The following is a 19877-nucleotide window of genomic DNA, read 5'->3' as shown; positions in this document are numbered from 1 at the left end:
ACAAAGTGAGAATATTAGTACTCATTGATTTGACCTGTTATGAAGATGAAATGAAGGAGTGTGTATATAATAATGTGTATAAAGCCTTTAGCACATGGTAAGTGTGCTAAGCATGTGCTTAAATAATATCAGCCATTTCATTCTTTGTGGTGTAGGTATAGGAACAGCATGAAATAGCAGAAATAACTAATGGATTGGTCAGTCAAAAATCTTGGTTATATTCCCTCTCATTCAGTGATTCTTTATATAATGATGAATAAATTTCTATTTTCTCCAGCTTAGCTTTCTGTATATATTATGTGGCATGTAAAATAATTTTTATAAAATATAGAAATATTTCATTTAACAAAATCAGTGAAGTGTTATACAAAACAAATACAAGTTTTTGTTGCACTACAATTTAGGGGTTAGGAAACAATATTTCCTGTTACTAAATTCTTTTCTTTATTATTATTATTTAATTGAGGTCATAATGGTTTATAACATTGTGAAATTTCAGATGTACATTATTGTTTATCAGTTTCTGTATAGACTGCATTGTGCTCACCACTAACAGTCTAATTTTTATCCATCACCATATATATGTGCCCCTTTACCCATTTTGCCCACCCCCAACCTCCTTCCGACTAATCTGTTCTCTTTGTCCATGTGTTTATCTTCCACATATGAGTGAAATCATGCGGTGTTTGTCTTTCTCTGTCTGGCTTATTTTTCTTAACATAATACCCTCAAGGTCTATCCTTGTTGCAAATGGGACAATTTTGTCTTTTTTATGGCTGTGTAGTATTCCATTGTGTGTGTGTGTGTCTGTGTGTGTGTGTGTGTCTGTGTGTGTATATATATGTATATTTATATATATATACACCACATCTTCTTTACCCGTTCATCAGTTGATGCACACTTGGGTTCATAATGCTGCAGTGAACAGAGGGGTGTATAAATCTTTTTGGATTTTGATTTCAAGTTTTTTGGATAAATATCCAGTAGTAGGACAGCTGGATCATATGGTATTTCTGTTTTTAATTTTTTGAGAAATCTCCACACTGTTTTCCATAGTGGCTGCGCCAGTTTGCATTCCTGCCAGCAGTGTATGAGGGTTCCCTTTTCTCCACATCCTCTCCAACATTTGTTATTTTTTATCTTGGTAATTATAGTCATTCTGACTGGTGTAAGGTGATATCTCATTGTAGTTTTGATTTGCATTTCCCTAATAATTAGTGATGTTGAACATCTTTTCATGTGTCTGTTGGCCATCTGTATATCTTCTTTGGAAAAATGTCTGTTCATATCCTCTGCTCATTTTTTTATCAGGTTGTTAGTTTTTTTATTGTTTGAATTATGAGTTCTTTATGCATTTTGGAGATTAACCCCTTGTTGGATATATGATTTGCAAATATTTTCTCCCAGCTGGTGGGTTGTCTTATCATTTTATTCTTGGTTTCCTTTGCTGTGCAGAAGCTTTTTAGTCTGATATAGTCCCATTTGTTAATTTTTTCTTTTGTTTCCCTTGCCTTAGTAGTTGTGGTATTTGAAAAGATACTGCTAAGACCAATGTCAAAGAGTGTACTGCCTATATTTTCTTCTAGGAGTTTTATTGTTTCAGATCTTACATTCAAGTCTTTAATCCATTTTGAGTTAATTTTTGTGTATGGTGCAAGATAACGGTCTACTATCATTCTTTTGCATGTGGCTGTCCGGTTTTCCTAACACCATTTGTAGAAGAGACTTTCTTTTCTCCATTGTGTGTTCTTGGCTCCTTTGTCGATGATTAACTGTCCATAGATTTGCAGTTTTATTTCTGGGCTTTCAATTTTGTTCCATTGATCTGTGTGTATGTTTTTCTGCCAGTACCATGCTGTTTTGATTACTATAGCTTTGTAGTCAGGTATTGTGATGCCTCCAGCTTTGTTCTTTTTTCTCAGGATTGCCTTAGCTATTCAAGGTCTTTTTTTGTTCTATATAAATTTTAGGATTCTTTGTTCTATTTCTGTGAAGAATGCCATTGGAATTCTGATTGGGATTGCATTAAATCTGTAGATTGCTGTAGGTAATATGGACATTTTAACTATGTTTATTCTTCCAATCTGTGTACATGGAATATCTTTCCATTTCTTTATATTTTCTTCAATTTCTTTCAATAATGTTTTATAATTTTCAGCGTACTGGTCTTTCACCTCTCTTGTTAAATTTATTCCTAGATATTTTATTCTTTTTGTTATGATTGTAAATGGGATTATATTCTTGACTTCTCTTTCTGCTGATTCCTTATGAGCATATAGAAATGAAACAGGTTTTTGTAAGTTGATTTTATACTTTGCAACTTTGCTGTAGTTATTGATTATTTCTAATAGTTTTCTGATGGGTTCTTTAGGGTTTTCTGGGTATAGAACCATGTCATCTGCAAACAGCGAGAGTTTCATTCTTCCTTTCTGATTTGGATTCCTTTTATTTCTTTTTCTTGCCTAATTGCTGTGGCCAAAGCCTCCAGTACTATGTTGAATAGGAGTGGTGAGAGTGGGTCACCCTTGTCTTGTTCCTGTTTTCAGAGGGATGGCTTTTAGTTTTTCACCATTAAGTATGATGTTTGCTGTGGGTTTGTCATATATGGCCTTTATTATGCTGAGGTCTTTCCTTCTATACCCATTTTATTGAGAGTTTTTATCATAAATGGATGTTGAGTCTTGTCAAATGCTTTCTCTGCCTCTATTGAGATGATCATGTGATTTTTATTTCTCATTCTTTTAATGTGGTGTATCACATAGATTGATTAGTGGATGTCGAGCCATTCCAGCATCCCTGGTATAAATCCCACTTGATCATGGTGTATGATCCTTTTAATGTGTTACTCTGTTCAGTTTGCCAATATTTTGTTGAGAATTTTTGCATCTATGTTCATCAGCAATATTGGCCTTGTAATTTTCCTTCTTTGTGTTATCCTTGTCTAGTTTTGGTATTAGAGTGATGTTGGCCTCATAGAATGAGTTAGGAAGTGTTCAGTCTTCTTCAATTTTTTGGAATAGTTTGAGAATTATAGGTATTAAATCTTCTTTGAATGTTTGGTAGAATTCTCCAGAGAAGCCATCTGGTCCTGGACTTTTGTTTTTTGGGAGGTTTTTGATTACTGTTTCAATCTGTTTACTTGTGATTGATCTATTCAGGTTCTCTATTTCTTCTTGATTCAGTTTTGGGAGGTTGTATGAGTCTAAAAATTTATCCATTTCTTCTAGGTTATCCAATTTGTGGGTATATAGTTTTCCATGGTATTCTCTTATAGTCCTTTGTATTTCTGTGGTATCCGTTGTAATTTCTCCTCTTTCATTTCTAATTTTATTTATTTGAGCCTTCTTTCTTTTTTTGTTGGTGAGTCCGGCTAAGGGTTTATCAATTTTGTTTATCTTCACAAAGAACCAGCTCTTAGTTTCATTGATCCTTACCACTGTTTTTAGTCTCTATTTCATTTATTTCTGCTCTAATTTTTATTATTTTCCTCCTTTTACTGACCTTGGGCTTTGTTTGTTAGGTGTAGTTTAAGATTACTTATTTAAGATTTTTCTTGTTTGTTGAGGTGGACCTGTATTGCTCTGAATTTTCCTCTTATAACCATTTTTGCTGCATCCCATAAGAGTTGATAGCCTGTATTTTCATTTTCATTTGTCTCCAGGTATTTTTTAATTTCTCCCTTGATTTCTTCATTGATCCAGTGGTTGTTCAGTAGCATGTTGTTTAGTCTCCACATATTTGTGACTTTCCAAGCTTTTTTCTTGTAGTTGATTTCTAGTTTCACAGCACTGTGTTCGACAGAGGTGCTTGATATGATTTCATTCTTCTTAAATTTATTGAGGCTTGCCTTGTTTCCCAATATATGGTCTATCTTTGAGAAAGTTCCATGTGCACTTGAGAAGAATGTGTATTCTGCTGTTTTTGGATGGAATGCTCTCTATATATCTAGTAAGTCCTTCTGATCAGGTGTTTCATTTAAATCCACTATTTCCTTGTTGACTTTCTGTCTGGATGATCTATTGATTGATGTAAGTGTGGGGTTGAGGTCCCCTACTATTATTGTGTTGCTGTGAATTTCTCCCTTTAGGTTTTTTAATAGTTGTTTTTATATACTTTGGTGCTCCTGTGTAGGGGCATATACATTCATAAGTGTTATGTCCTCTTGGTGGAAGGTCCCTTTTATCATTGTATACTGCCCCTCGTTGTCTTTAGATTCTTGAAGTCTGTTTTGTCTGATACAAGTATAGCAATACCTGCTTTCTTTTGTTTGCCATTTGCTTGGAGTATCATCTTCTATCCCTTCAGTCTGAGCCTGTGTTTGTCTTTAGAGCTGAGATATGTTTCCTGGAGGCAGCATATTGTTGGGTCTTGTTTTTTAATCCATCTGGCTACTCTGTGTCTTTTGATTGGAGAATTCAATCCATTTACGTTTAGAGTGATTATTGATATATGAGGGCTTAATACTGCCATTTTGTCTCTTGTTTTCTGATTGTTCTATGTTTCCATTATTTCTCTTCCTTTGTAGTTCTGGTTGCCATTTCATTTTGGTGGTTTTCTGTGGAGGTTTTCTCAATTTTCTCTTTTTTTATGAATTATTGCTCTGCTCTGATTTTTTGTTTAATCGTTACCTTGAGGTTTGTATAAAAGATCTCGTAGATGAGAGAGTCCATTTTCTGATAGCCTCTTATCTCCATTAGCCTAAGCAGGTTCTGTCTCTTTCCTCTTCTCTTTCTGAGTTATTGTTGTTACAAATTATTCTATTTTGTGTTGGTGGCTAAGTTGAAGTGTTCATAGTTACTTTTGATGCTTTCCTTCCCTTTATCTTTTAAATTATAATTATTTGCTTCCCTGTTCTGAAAGAAAGCTGCAGTTTTCTGATTTTGTCAGTCTATTTATCTCCTTGCTCAAAGCTTTGTAGACCTTTGCCTTTTTCTTTCAAGTGTGAGGACATCCTTAATCATTTCTTGTAGGGGAGGTCTAGTGGCAATGAACTCCCTCAGTTTTTCTTTATCTAGGAAAGCTTTATTTCTCCATCGTATCTGAAGGATACTTTCACTGGATAGAGTATTCTTGGCTGAAAGATTTTGTCTTTCAGTATTTTGAATATATCATTCCATTCTCTCCTAGCCTGTAAGGTTTCTGCTGAGAAATCTGGTGAAAGCCTGATAAGGGTTCCCTTCTAGGTTATTTTTTTCTGCCTTGCTGCCCTTAATATTTTTTCTTTGTTGTTGCCAGTTTTACTATTATATGCTTTGGAGAAGGTCTTTTAGCATTGATGTAATTAGGAGTTCTGTTGGCTTCGTGTATTTGTAAGTCTGTTTCCTTCCCCAGGTTTGGGAAATTCTCAGCTATTATTTCTTTGAACAAGCTCTCTGCTCCTTTCTTCCTCTCTTCTCCATCTGGAATACCTATAATCCCTATGTTGCTTTTCCTAATCGAGTCAGATATTTCTCGAAGAACTCCTTCATTTTTTTTAAAATCTTAGTTCTCTTTTCTCCTCCACCTGAAGCATTTCTATATCTCTATCCTCTAAATCACTAATTCTTTCCTCTATAATCAGCTGTTTTTTTAAGGATTCTAGATTATTTTTTATTTCATTAACTGTGTTTTTCATATCCAGAATTTCTGCTTGTTTTTTTTTTATAGTTTCTATCTCTTTTGTGAAATATTCCTTCTTCTCATTAATTTTATTCCTGAGCTCAGTGAACTATCTCTTTGAGTTTTCTTGTAACTCATCGAGTTTCTTTATGACAACTATTTTGAATTCTCTGTCATTCAGATTGTAAATTTCTGTGACTTTAGGGTTGGTTTCTGGAGAATTGTCATTCTTCTTCTGCTCTGAATTGTTACTGTAGTTTCTCATGGTGTTTGATGAACTAATCTTTTACTGGGGCATTTGTGGTTGTATCAGGTTGCAGATTTTACTTGCTACTGCCGGGGGGAAGTGGGAGCTGTGTTTCTGATCCCACTCCATCTGCTGGAAGTTGTGGGGTACTATGGGCACTTGCGCCAGCTGGTAAGGCGTTCATCTGGGTGCATAGATCCACCACCACCTCTTCTTACGGTTGCACCAGCCGCTATACTTGGTGGATGGGGCTTCCTCATGGAGTCTGAGCCTGGGTCACTCCTTGGGACCACAGCAGCACTGTGGGCTCTCCCACTGGACAGGAAAGCGATCATGTGGGGGCTCAGGGCTGCCACCACCTGCTCCACAGTCACTCCGAGGCACACTTCCACCGTCAGGGCCACAGCAGTACTGTGGGCACTCGTGCCAGCTGGGAGAGCTGTGCACAAGGCTGCTGGGGGCAGGGAAGTGCTCACCTATCTCCACCACCTCCTGGAGGCAGTCCATCCACCTTCAGCTGTATAGCTGTGTGGGTCTCTCAGGTGTCCTGTTGTGCTGTGTGGGTATCCTCCATTGATCAATGAATATCCATTTAGTTGTAGTTCAAAGGGGGAGAAATACAGGGAATAGCTCACTCCACCATGTTGCTGACGTCACTCCTCTTCCTATTACTAAATTCTTTATCAGAAAACATAGCAAGAATGAATTGTCTATGTTCGCTTTAACAGCATTTCTTCCTCTTTCCCTGGGCCAGGGTTTTCCAGGTGGCTTTGGAGACAGAGGCCCTGCTGGTCCTGATGGCAGTCCTGTGAGTACATTGTGGGTCCAATCTTGCAGTCTAACATCACTGAGACTCCATAGCAACTGCACTTGCCATTCTCATTACCACATTTGTGAATAAGCACTGTTGGACAGACAGTTTCCATACCACTGTGCACATTCCAATCTGTGATTTTTCAACATGAGAAATAAGCCAAAAGTGTTATAAATAAACTCTATCTTGAGAGATAATCATTAAAATTAATTATATTGACCATGTTAAATGTGACTTTAAGTAAAATATTAGAAATATATGATCACAATACTGACTTGTATATTTGAGGGTGGGTGTTGAAGAAGGCTTGCATTTACATGAAGGTACTAACAAGCCTCATGTAAAAATTGTGCACTCAGTGATTACTCTTTTGGACTCAAACCTGTTTTTGATCTGCCTTACTTTTGAGTATTTTATAGAGAAGTCTTTTTTGGGATTGTTCAGATATCAATGTTCAAATTAGAGAGTTACCATTCTAAAATTAATTTAATTATATTATCAAAGAATGATGATGGATTGCTGTTTTTTGACACCAGGTAGAAAAATCTTCACTTTTTGCTCTGAGAGAGCATTAAGGAGCTACTCCCCAATCTACGCCATGCACACAATCTTTTTGTTGTTGTTGTTTTTGGTTTTTTTGGTGAGGAAGATTGGCCCTGAGCTAACATCTGTTGCCAATTTTCCTCTTTTGGCTGAGGAAGATTGTCCCTGAGCTAATGTCTGTGCCAATCTTCCTCTATTTTGTATGTGGGATGCCACCAGAGCATGTCTTGATGAGTGGTGCATAGGTCTGCATGCGAAATCTGAACATGCAAACCCCGGGCCACCAAAGCAGAGCGTGTGAACTTAACCACTATGCCACCAGGCCAGCCCCCACACACAATCTTTTCATAAGATTTTAAAGTGAATTAGAATCAATCATAAAATTCTTGTAGGCTAAATTAAGACTAGTTCTTATATTTAGACATTGGTAAATTACTAACATTTGTACTTAAATAAAATATTTTTAAAATAGGGTTTTATTTCTTTTTCTAAATTATAACTATATTAGCTTATTTGGTTAATTTAGCCAAGGTTTTATTTGTTATAAGGCTTGGCACATAAGAGTAGAATTGATTTCCAAATAAAGTGTTAAAAATTCAAATGATGTTTTAAGTAGAATACTTGCAATCGTTTTCGTGCCCATGATTCTGGAAAGCTTCTCATTTCAAGCATAATAAAGTAAGCATCATTTACTTTTTTTAAAAATACCATTTATGTACTTGCCTACCTAGTGTGAAGCCATCTGATTTAATTTTTTATCAGTTAAATATAGATGAAGTTTGTTAGGGTTAGACTCATACCATACATAAAATTTTTCTTTTTGAAATCTGCTCTTTGTTTAAATATAACATAATGCTTCCTGAATAGCATTTTGAATCTTTAAAATCTTTAAAATGTAAGAATAAACTGGATATTTTTAGTTTATTGGTTTATAATTCTCTTTATTTTATACTATGCCTTTGTTTTAAAACAGAATTTGAAAAGCAAAAAAAAAGCGAAACTATTCTTGTACCTTGTACCATGTAAATAATGTAACAGTGACCTGGAGTGGATTGGGAATTATCATAAAGACTATAATGACAAGTTCAAAAGACCATCACCAAGACCCATCACAAATCAACTGGAAAAATTAATATTATTAATTTAAAATAATTTAAAATATATACAATTATTTATATAAATAATTTAACATTGTAGGTAACTTTTTACATTTGTATAGTGCTTTAGGAAAATTTTTAAAACCTTTTATACATGTGACAATTTTCAGTGTGACTTTTTCAACAATGAGAACAAATATTATTATTCTTGTTTTATAAATGAGAAAACTGAAGTTTAGAGAATTTAAATAATGTACTTCAAAAGAGTTGATGGTGTTTTAAACCATCTGAATATGTTCTTCTAACCCTATATGCTGACCACCTGTCTTTTCCTTCAGTGTATAGACTGATTATGTCTATAATGCTGATTACTAATGGGATTTACTTCCTTTATTAGATACATAAGATACATAGGAGACATAGAAAAGTCTAGGCTAGGTGGTAGTCCTAGCATGCAAGAGCATGGAGCCAGGGGTGCTTTTGAAGAACATAAACTGCCACCAGCGACTTGCACTTCCTAGAAGGATGCAGAAGAGTAGGGAAGTTTTAGAAGTTAGCTGTAGAAGAAAGTAAAATTTGATATATTTTTCCCTATAAATTTTTGTCTTTGTCTTTAGAAAATATCCTTAGTAGTTTGGAATCATATTTAACCAGTTTTGCACATTTCTTTTACATAGGGACTTATAGGTAGCATTGGTCCTCCAGGATTTCCTGGGCTTAGAGTGAGTATCAAATATCATCATTCTTATAAAATATTTTCTTGTGGATTTATATTTGTTAGATGTGTTTATAAAACTTAAAACAAATGAGAAATTTTAGTGTCATTGTTGGATATCAACTTACCGAAATGTATTTTCCCACAAGATTGCAAATTAGATCAGTAGTATGAACCAAGAAATTAATTATACTTTATGATGAGCTAAAATAACAAATTTCTACAGTTTTGTGTGTACATATGTATTTGTCTGTTTCATTAAAGGATACTTAATCAAGACCTAGTTTCTTCAAAAGTGTAAGACTTAGAACAGCCACCTCTTTCCTCTGAGATAATCTTTCAAACCATCTTGTCTGGAGGGACACAGATAGGTCTAAAAAAAGCACATTATGGTAACTGTACACTTTATGGAATAAAATTGAATAAATGGTTAGAAAAACCATTCTGAAGAAAAAGTAAGAGCTGGACTTCACCAATGCCATTAAACATTTTAATACCTAATTTATTTTTTCTACTAAAAATATAACTGACTATATTTTTTGTCCAGTTAATCAGTTTTTATACAGTGAATTCAACTCTGAGTTTCACGGGATTTTCTGATGTATGCAAAGCAATGTTTGGTAAAAGCATTTCTGTGGAGGCCAAAACAATGTAGTCCAGATATGTTGCTTTCTGATAAATTTTAGATTATTCGTTGGAGTGAACAGACTGCTACTTCTGATATATCTTCATAAATATATTTCTCTCAGCCAAGCTTATGGCTCACGACAGGGATATGAATTGCAGATATTTTATGTAAATGTAGAGGTATATGTTTTAAGATTCAGCTGAGCTAAAGGCAAGATTGACATACCTTTATTAAATGTAAGGAACCTAGTGAAGATAGAATCTTAAAAGTAAACTATTTCTATCCATAAAAAAGTAGGATATGACCATGAGCAGATGTTCCTTAAAAATCAATTTAGAGCTTGCTCTAACACATGAAATAGGTAATTAAGACTCCAGAATTTTATGCCGTAAATTATAGCCACAATATTTTTAGTATGAACTTGAACACAGGTCGTCTGACTCCAAATCTAATGTTCTTTCCCCACCTTAACTACCCTAAGGGAGAAGGTGACAACTTGGCCAAAGGAATAAGTCAGGTGAAGTTCAGTTATTGGAACTATGATAAAAATCAGTGTAAGTTTTAAGTTGCCATTTTGGGATGACAAGAGTATAAAATTAAGAATCAGAGAACCTCAGTGAGTCTAAGATATTTAAACTTTTCTCTTACATGATAATATTAGTATAGCAGTAGTGATGAAATTAGCAATAACAGCTCACTTTTATTTAGTATTTTCATTTTCTGTGACTAGTAGTGCTAGTCACAAGTGATATGTCATTTAATTCCCAGAACAGCCCAGGACTACTTAGTTTGTAAGTGTTGAGCCCAGATTTGAAGCCAGGTGATCTATATCCAGAGTCCAAATTCAACCCTTTGTGCTATACCACCTATGTAAAACTTATATTACCTTAAAATGTATACTATCTCTCTTATGAGATTTCTTTAGGCTTTAGGAGAAGCTCTATATGAAGGTGGAATCCAGAGGAGCAATTTTTTCTCTCAGAGCTTAGAGTAAGGTTAAACCTGTAGGTGGTAGTCAATGGCCTTATCAATAGGGAGAGAAAGGAAGCAAGGGAAGGGAGTCGGACTCCAAAGATATTTTTCATGCATTCTTTTTTGTATGTGTGTGAGGATGATCAGCCCTGAGCTAACATCCATGCTAATCCTCCTCTTTTTGCTGAAGAAGACCGGCTCTGAGCTAACATCTATTGCCAATCCTCCTCCTTGCCCCCCCCCGCAAAGCCCCAGTAGATAGTTGTATGTCATAGTTGCACATCCTTCTAGTTGCTGTATGTGGGACGCCGCTTCAGCATGGCCGGACAAGCGGTGCGTCAGTGCGCGCCCGGGATCCAAACCTGGGCCGCCAGTAGTGGAGTGCGCGCACTTAACCACTAAGCCACAGGGCCGGCCCTTTCATGCATTCTTCATTTAACTTAATAGCATCAAGTTGTTTAGCTCAAAGTTGCTGTTACTACAGTTAAGATTAAGACCAAAATTCTTAACACGGCCTGAGATGTCTAGACTGTTTTGGTTCTTGTCTGCATCTTGAGAACATATTCTGTGCACTAGCAAAGCTGTTCCTTCTCAGATCCCATGCAGCCTCCCTACTTCGTGACCTTTGTACTTGTTTGTCTACCTGAAATGCTCTGCCTCTACTTCTCTGCCTAGTAGTTATATTGCACTCTTATTCATCTTTCAGTTCCCGGACTTAGCACAGTGCCGACACATAATGGTGCTCAGTAAAAAGTAATTGCTTTTTCTTTCCTTTTTCTTTCTCCACTCACCCCTTTGGTACAGGGGAAGAGAGTCCACAGAAACGAAAATGGGTGATGACACTAACAGTCATCTTTGTAATCCTTATCTCTTCTACATTGATATAGATAGTACTTTATGCTTTTTAAAGTAGTTTCACATGCATATCTCATTTGTTCCTCAACAAGTAATAAAGTAGATAGAGCAGGTATTACTACTTCCATTGTACATTATTTAATTTTTTAATCAAAACAACGTGTGCACCTACTTATGTGTCAAATGTTGAACTAGATGCTAGGCCTAAAAATGCAAATAAGTTAAGATTTCTGTTTTTGACAGCATTATAATCTAATGGCATAGAAGGAAAAATAAGCAATATTGTACAATCTGATTATTGCTCCAATGGACTAAAATAAAGCCACTGAGAAAGGAGCATTTTGTGTTATCTCAGAGAGTCAGAGTAGGTTTCACAAAGGAGATGTCTTTCAAGCTATGTCTTGAAGACTGTGTATGAGTGGGGAGGAAAAGGGAAGAGGACTCTTCAGGCAGAAGAAATTCTTGTTCAAATGCACAGAAGAAGGGAAAAATGGAATGTTTGGGAAATGGAAAGAGGAGTAGCAGGATTATAGCCTAGGAAGTGTGGGAGGATGGGAGCGGCATGGAAGGAGGTGGGGTTTTGAAAGTTAATTGGGAAAGATTATGTAGAACCTTTATATTTCATAGTAAACAGTTTATCTGCTTGCCCAGAACTGCAGCCTCTGCTTTATATCTCAGGAGTTAACTTCCAGCAAGTATAGTTTCTGACAAGAGATGGTATTGCTTTCTCCAAATTATTTTTTCCCTGCAGTTGATTGTTATTGTCATTTGCTTTCTTAGTTGCATTAGTGGCAGTGATTATTGCCTGTGGGTGTGGGTGGGTGTGGTTGAAAAGCCCAATGTGGAACTCACAGTCTTTTCCACAGTATGCTCACTCATATGAACTCTAATTAGCCAGTGGCTGCTGTTTTTATATAAAGAATCTATCTTTGGGTATATTTCTTTGACTGACTTTGACTCAAAAGTTCTCAATTATTTATTGCTGTGTGGGAGGCTCTTCTGCCTCTAGTGATATATCCCAGACACCCTCAGCTAAGCTCCCATGCATGGAAGTATATCTTCTGTCTACTCCATCATCTTGTGGAAGAGGAGTGTGATAAGTTGGGAGTGCTGAAGGGCCTCCAGGTTATCTTTGTGGAACTTAAAACCTATCATGGATTGCTTTGAGAAGGCTATAGTTTTTAAGGAGTAGGATTTTCCACGCAACTTGTGACATGCCACAGAATGCTTGATGTTTCTTGGAAATTTCTGTACGCATACCATTTTACTTTTTAATTGTCTATTTTACTAAGTCCTTTATAATGTGTATGTTTTTGTTTGTCTCCCAACACTTACTATTTTGTGATTTTTCTTTGAGTGATTAAAAAGTAAGATAGGATATTGTGCATACAAAGTACATTAGTCTGAAGATGCCAGACTATGCACAGGAATATATTTACTGAAACAAAAGTTAACAATATTATATTGTGTATAGAAAAAACAACAGGACAACAAAGAAATATTTGTTTGTTTGTAAGACATTCCTTTCCATACTTACATGTATTATTGCTGCAATTTCCAACCATAGATGTTTATTATATTTTTTGAAACTATCATAAGTTTTAATCCACTATAATTATGATTGTTTCCTATTGACAGAATTTGTCAGTGGTGTCTTAATATTGCATATCTGTTTATTAGGTTGGAAAATATTACTCTTTGCCTCTCACAGTCCCATATATTTCGGGATTAAACATGTTGGAAATAATTTATCCTAGTTATATTGCATAGACTTTAGGACTTTTCAAAAAATAAAGATGTCATATTTTCCATTCTGAAATTTGTATTGTATAAATGTAGACTATAAGAAATGCTCTGTTATGTTGGGAGATAGAACTCTAAAAATCACTGTTTTAAATTTTATTTTTAAACTTGATTACTTCCTCTAGTATTCATTCCATACTTTCTTTCAAAACTATTGTGTACCAGTTATTATGTTGGGTCTGGGAAATAAAAAAAATGAATAAAACATGGTTCTACTCTCACAGAATGCATAGACAAGGAAGAGAGAAAAAAAAATGCAATGCAGTATACTCAGTAGTATAGAAGAAGGGCATTCCAGTAGTGGTAATCATATCTTCAAAGGCTTGGACCATATGATAAGGGAGAGCATGTTCAGAGAATGGAAAACAATCCATTGTGGCAAAAATGTTGGATTTGGAGGAAAGAGAAGTAAAGGAGTAGGGACAAATGCGAGGAGATGAGACTGGAAGGGTTGAGGGAAGCCTGGTAGTAAGGGCCTGGGATGCTATACTAGGAAATTTGGATTATAACTAAAGGGGTAACATTTTCCACATTGTCACAAATATACCTTTAAATGTTCCTTAACATTTGGAAACCATTAAAGGGAGGTTTAAACCAACTTGGTCTTTGAGCATGAAGGATGTTATGGTAGCCAGGTACAGAGAGGTAGCAAGAGAAAGAAGGAAAATGGAGGTGTCAGTGACCCAGAAATTATAACTGATCGCCAAACCGTCAAGAGATGTCCACAATTTTTTCAAATTTTAATTTCAAATACCCTTATTGTTGTTATTGTCTTCTAAAATGCCATGTTTAAGGAGTTTTTATACATCTCTTGCTTGTAGGAGATGATAGTGGTAGTTATGTTTTGTTGTTGAGGACTCTTGCTTTGGAGCGTTAAACTGAGAACTTTGACATTGGTGACTATGTCTTTTTTATCTTTGTTTCCTTAACAGTACTACAGTGTCTGGTACATATTATGCTTAATGAATGTTAAATGATGAATGAGTGAGAGAAGCCCAGAAGAGTAGAGTCTTTTGTTCAGTACTCAAGTTTATCCCTGAAATTGTGGTAAATTTTCTCATTCTGCAAATTTCAGAAGAAATAAAATCATTGGAATGCCTGGCACATAGTAACAGCCTGGCAAATATTTGTTGAATAAATGGGTGAAATAAAAATGTAAAACAATCAAATGAAGTATTTATTAAATACTTCCTAGAAACATGGCCTTAAAATATTTCCCCTGTCTTCAAGATATTATGTAGTTGGAAAAATATTTCAAGATGAATGTCATGGATAGGAAGTGTTACAGGAGCTCAAGGAAGGGAAGGGTCCTTACAAACAAAACCAGTATTAGAAGGCTTCGGGAAGTAAGATGGACCTCACTAAAGTTTGAAGATTGATATGATTTATAAATGTAGAGAGAAAAAGAGGTTATTGAAGAATAAGACATGTGTGGGAGCTTAGTGAGATGAACTGTTCTGGGTTAATTAATGAATTAATTTTACCACGTTCTATCTCTAATCCTAGTGGATGCTTAATGATGTCTTACTTTCTTATTGCTTTTCAGGGTAGTGTTGGCCCAATGGGACCAAATGGACCTTCTGGAATTCCTGGCCCAATGGTATGGTTCTATTTGCATAGTGGATATTTCCATTTAATTTCTCTATGATATCAAAAAATATCACTTTTTTTTTTAGGGCCTTTCAGGGCATAAGGGCCTACCTGGAATCAAAGGTGATAAGGTGATTTAAATGTTTATATTATCATAGAGATCATTTCTTATCACATTTATTTTTTTTCTTTTGAATCAACACTACTTATAAAATATTTTGTTTTTGTATATAGGATCTAATCTTTACTATCCATTATATAATTTTTCTCAGAAATAGGAAACAGAGAAATTATTCTTCTGTAATTAATATTTGCTTTCTTCTACTATTGACATGTTTGCAATGCTTAAATATCTTCGTGTGAAATTGTGCTCTCTAGGGTGAACAAGGCATTGCGGGAGAGCCAGGAGAACCAGGGTATCCTGGAGACAAGGTAACTTTTTTACCATTAATTTTATATAAATACAAAAAGCCAGTGAAAAAGTGTAAGTTCTTTAATAAGAAAGGAGTACTCATTGTTATAACCAGGGATTTTTTTAGGGTAAGGTAGCAATATGGTTTTACATGTCTTGTTTGAAACAGTTGTCTCAGTTTTTTAGAATACTTTCATGAATTTTTTTAGTAGTCTGTAATAGAGTCATATCTGCCTTTTGTGATATAATAGCTTTTCTCTTCCCTCTACTATTCTCCTCTTTTAGGGTGCTGTTGGTTTTCCAGGACCACCAGGGATGAGAGGAAAGCCAGGACCTTCAGTATGTTTGAACTTCTGCTTTGCTCTTTCTGATTAATGGAGTGCACACCTTGGCATGAGTCTTGATGCTTGTTGGTATTGGTAGAGTATAAGAGGTAGGATACAAGCCTACCGGGCGGGCATTTTCTCTCTTCAATTCTAGAATAAAGCTAATTCCTCAAGTTTTCAGCTCACATTTCATAGGCTGTTGGACTTCACCCTCCCCACCCCCGTCATCCCAGGCCAACGTCAAATTTCCATGAGCCCTAAAGACCTTGTTGATCTATTATAGACAGTATTTAAGTTAAGCAGTGGACTTTTAAGCCAGAAAATATAAAGCATCTTAAATAATATTTTAATTTTTCCAAATATCTGTTTCATTAAGGAAATATTCTGAAGAAAAGAGAGCATGGCACACTCTTTTGTGGGCCCAAATATTTTAGTTCCTTGTCATTTTTTTTTTCTTTTTTTGGGAGGAAGATCGGCCCTGAGCTAACATCTGCCAATCCTCCTCTTTTTGCTGAGGAAGACTGGCCCTGAGCTAACATCCATGCCAACCATCCTCCACTTTATGTAGGACGCGGCCACAGCATGGCCTGACAAGCAGTGCGTCGGTGTAGCGCCCGGGATCCGAACCCAGGCCACCAGCAGTGGAGCACACGCACTTAACCACTATACCACAGGGCCGGACCCGTTCCTTCTCTTTTTTTAACTAGTTAGGGCATCAGTTAGCTGGAAAAAAAGGGTACCTTATATTGTAGTTAACATGAAACCCAACAAATTATAAAACTAAAATTACTGAATAATTTAAATCCTTTAAATGAAATGATTAAAACATGAGTTAAAAGTGTATCTCTGAGGGTCGGCCTAGTGGCATAGCGGTTAAGTTCACGCACTCCACTTTGGTGGCTCGGGGTTCGCATGTTCAGATCTTGGACATGGACCAAGGCACCGCTTGTCAAGCCATGCTGTGGAGGCATCCCGTATAAAGTGGAGCAAGATGGGCATGGATGTTGACCTGGGGCCAGTCTTCCTCAGCAAAAAGAGGAGGATTGACATCGGATGTTAGCTCAGGGCTAATCTTCCTCACAAAAAAGAAAAAAATGTGTATCTCTGCATATTAACAATCCTAATAATTATTATAGATAACATTTACTGAGTGTTTACAAGGTGCCAGGCACCTTTCTAAGGACTGTACCTCTAGATTAATCCTCAAAACAATCATATGAAGTTGCTACTGTTATTATTCCTATTTTACATGTTAGGGAAACTGAGACACAGAGAATTAAATGACTTGCCCAAGGTCCCATAGTTAGTTGGTGGCCACCTGGGAAAACTAGATGTCTGACCGCACACCCAATTGTGTGAGCAATGCGGGATAGGTGACCAAGAGACCGAAGAAGAGACCCACAGACAGCGCAGGAGACATAAGCGTTTATTGAGAACTTACATACAGGGAGTCCAGGAGCAGCCAGCTGGATGGAGTTGCTCACCACTACCGTGGACAGAGAGGAGGTTGCTTAAGTAGGCAGGGAAACAAAGGCTACGTGCTTGCCAAGAGGGTCTGACCTTGCATGACCAGCATTCCAAGGACCAGTAGCTCATGTGGAAGGGTTCTGTGTTCCTTCAAGACGTGATGTTCTTTGAGATAAACAGATCCAGGTTGGCCAGGCCTTGGATAGTTACAATACTAGGTGTTTGGTGTCCTGCCCAGAAGGGAACCAGAAGGGTAGATACATGGCTATGATGGGGCAAGCAGGCTGGTACCGAGCAAGCAAGGCCCTGCACTAGGTAATCATGTATGTTAGAGCTCATGCTCTTAGTCACTGTGTGTTACTGTTTTAGGGTTTAACATTTTAAGATTGTTTTTGGATTTTAATATTGATTATAACTCTGTGAAGATGATTGTAGATAGAAAAAAATTAGTTATAAAATTTTAATTTATTAATATAACATTAAAATAGACCTTAAAAAAAGAATGTTGTTTTCCTGAGCAGTTTATCATGTTCCCTCTAATTCTACCCACCCATCTCAGGATTATTTATTTTTGCATCAAAGGAAGCAGCATTTACATATACAGAGCTTTATATATCCCTTACTTTATGACTTCTAACAGTGACAGCATTTCACTTACATCTCTCAGTTATTATTTAATCCAAAGAACAATTTTTGGCATCTGTTTGTCTAGTGATATGTTGGTAGTCAGCTTTAGTTTGACTAGTTTTTCTCCCTGGACTCAGGGTAAACCCAGTCAGCCATGTACACAGACTTGTGTCCTGGAGTTGAATCTCAGAAACTCCAAAGTGCATACATAAGAGGCAGGAGAATAGGTCATGAGCTAACAAAAAGCATCTGGTTTTCAAGGATGATTCTAAACCACATAACAGGGACTTTCAATATCTGGTGCTTGGCAAAATAAGACCCTAACTTCTTATATCTTCATTTTTTATAATGTGAGGGTTTCCTAACTTTTGATATTAATAAAAAGAAATGGTTCAACACATTTTCTAAGGCCAATACTAAGTAATAAATTATATCAATATTATTCTCTTATGCTTTACAGTTAGTTATTTGAGAAAACTAGAGTCAAATATCATGCTTTTATAAGGTAAACCTTTTTAATGTCTCCCTTTTACTCTTTGATTCAATTTGTGTTGATAACGTGTTTACTAAGGGGCAGGAGAACCCCTGGTCTGAGAAACAAAGACTTAACATTTTAGTCCCAGCCCTGACATTGACCTGCTGTGACCTTGGGCGTTTAACCCCCATGGTATCCAGTTTCTCATGTTTTAAATGAGAATCAGTCTACATCATATTTAAGGTTCCTTGCAGCTCTGTGACTCTATCATGTTTTCCACTCTTAGTAATAGTGGTTACCAGTATTTCTCTAGTCTAAGCTAAAGAAAAGGCAGAGAGCCTATTTCATCTTTAATACATTGTCTTAAAACCCTTAGTATATTTTTTCCTGGAATAAATCACCAGAAACGCTAATGTGTTTTTTTTAGGGCAGGGATGCAAGGAGCATGAGATGGTGCGAGTGAGGCTTTTACTTGCTCATTTTATATCTTTCTGTATTATTCTAATTAAAAAAAACATTTTTAATGTCAGCAGGGATTACTTTGGTAGGAGATAGTTGGCTATTTTTTGTTTTATCAAATCTTTGAAAAATATATACTTTGGACTTAGGATAGACTTATGGATTAATATTTGTGAGATGGCCTTGTCTTTAGTCTCTTACTTTATTTATCACTTGTTTGTGTCTTATTAATAGAAAAATTGTAGGGATTTGACCTGGAAACCGTCTCTAATTATGAAAGGAGGCACCTGTTTAATATAAAATAGCTTACACAGAATCAGTTATCAAATGAAGAAACAAACTCCCACACTCAATTATACAAGTTAGTGCCTACCTGAAACATTTGTTTACTATCATGAAAAGAATGCCAAAATCATAGGGATGTCTTTCGTATATCTCCGACTTTTGGTTTTCTATTATCTAAAATGTTGATGTTACTGATATTGTTTCCAAATGGATCTAAGTTGTAACAAGAAAGAATATTTTTAAGGTAAAAGAATGTTCTGATCTGGAAAGTTTTTACATATTGGAACAGGGAAGCTTTTACTCCGTAAGTATTTAAAAACTAGAAAAAACTACCAATCTGAAGTTAAGAAATATTCTTTCCTTAAAACAGAGAAAACAAAGACAATTATTATGTCCTTTCCATTTTTTACTAGACATTTCTGTCATTTATAGCGGTTTACTCAATCATTACTGAATTCTCTAAAAGTTACTTGAAAACTCAGTTTTTATAAAGGAGAATTGACATTCAAGAAAACTTGCAATTGAAGTTTTTCAAGGTGAAGAATTATTCTGAGGAATGAATAAAATTATTTCACAATTTATGTTTTTGTATATTTGGTTGTCAATCAACTTTTCTGAAAACAAAGGCCTAGGGTATGCTGTTTTTTCCTCAAAGCTTGTAAATTTAGCTTCTTGTTTGGATTTTGTCACAAGAGGGCCCCAGTGAGCACTCCATCTCTATCTCTTTAAGAGAGGTACTTGTCATTTTAAGAATTTAAGACTCCCCTAGATACTGATTATGATGGATTATGATTTCGTTGATTTAGGAGAACTTAGGTGAACTTTTGCACACTATTTCATTACCTTTCTCTAGATTTGGTTGCAGCACTTGTACTGTGTACTGTTTCATGTCCCGGTACTCCATTACTATATGAGAATGGATTTAGTGCTTATGGGAAACTGTGCTTTAGTTTTTGGAAAGCAG

General features: G+C 35.8%; 1 protein-coding gene across 1 annotated transcript in view; it reads left to right on the top strand.

Annotated features, from left to right (window-relative positions):
- The window catches only part of COL24A1 (collagen type XXIV alpha 1 chain), a 343739-nt gene that overhangs the window by 102618 nt on the left and 221244 nt on the right, over positions 1–19877 (top strand). The window contains exons 14-19 of the mRNA XM_058538420.1: positions 6600–6653; positions 8977–9021; positions 14819–14872; positions 14949–14993; positions 15241–15294; positions 15560–15613. Coding sequence (XP_058394403.1) covers positions 6600–6653; positions 8977–9021; positions 14819–14872; positions 14949–14993; positions 15241–15294; positions 15560–15613 — 306 coding nt within the window. The remainder of the gene's footprint in view (positions 1–6599; positions 6654–8976; positions 9022–14818; positions 14873–14948; positions 14994–15240; positions 15295–15559; positions 15614–19877) is intronic.

This window comes from Diceros bicornis, chromosome 4 (genome assembly GCF_020826845.1).
Source record: "Diceros bicornis minor isolate mBicDic1 chromosome 4, mDicBic1.mat.cur, whole genome shotgun sequence".
NCBI lineage: Eukaryota > Metazoa > Chordata > Mammalia > Perissodactyla > Rhinocerotidae > Diceros > Diceros bicornis.
The sequence above is the reverse complement of the archived record's forward strand: the minus strand, read 5'-3'. Positions and strand labels throughout refer to the sequence as shown.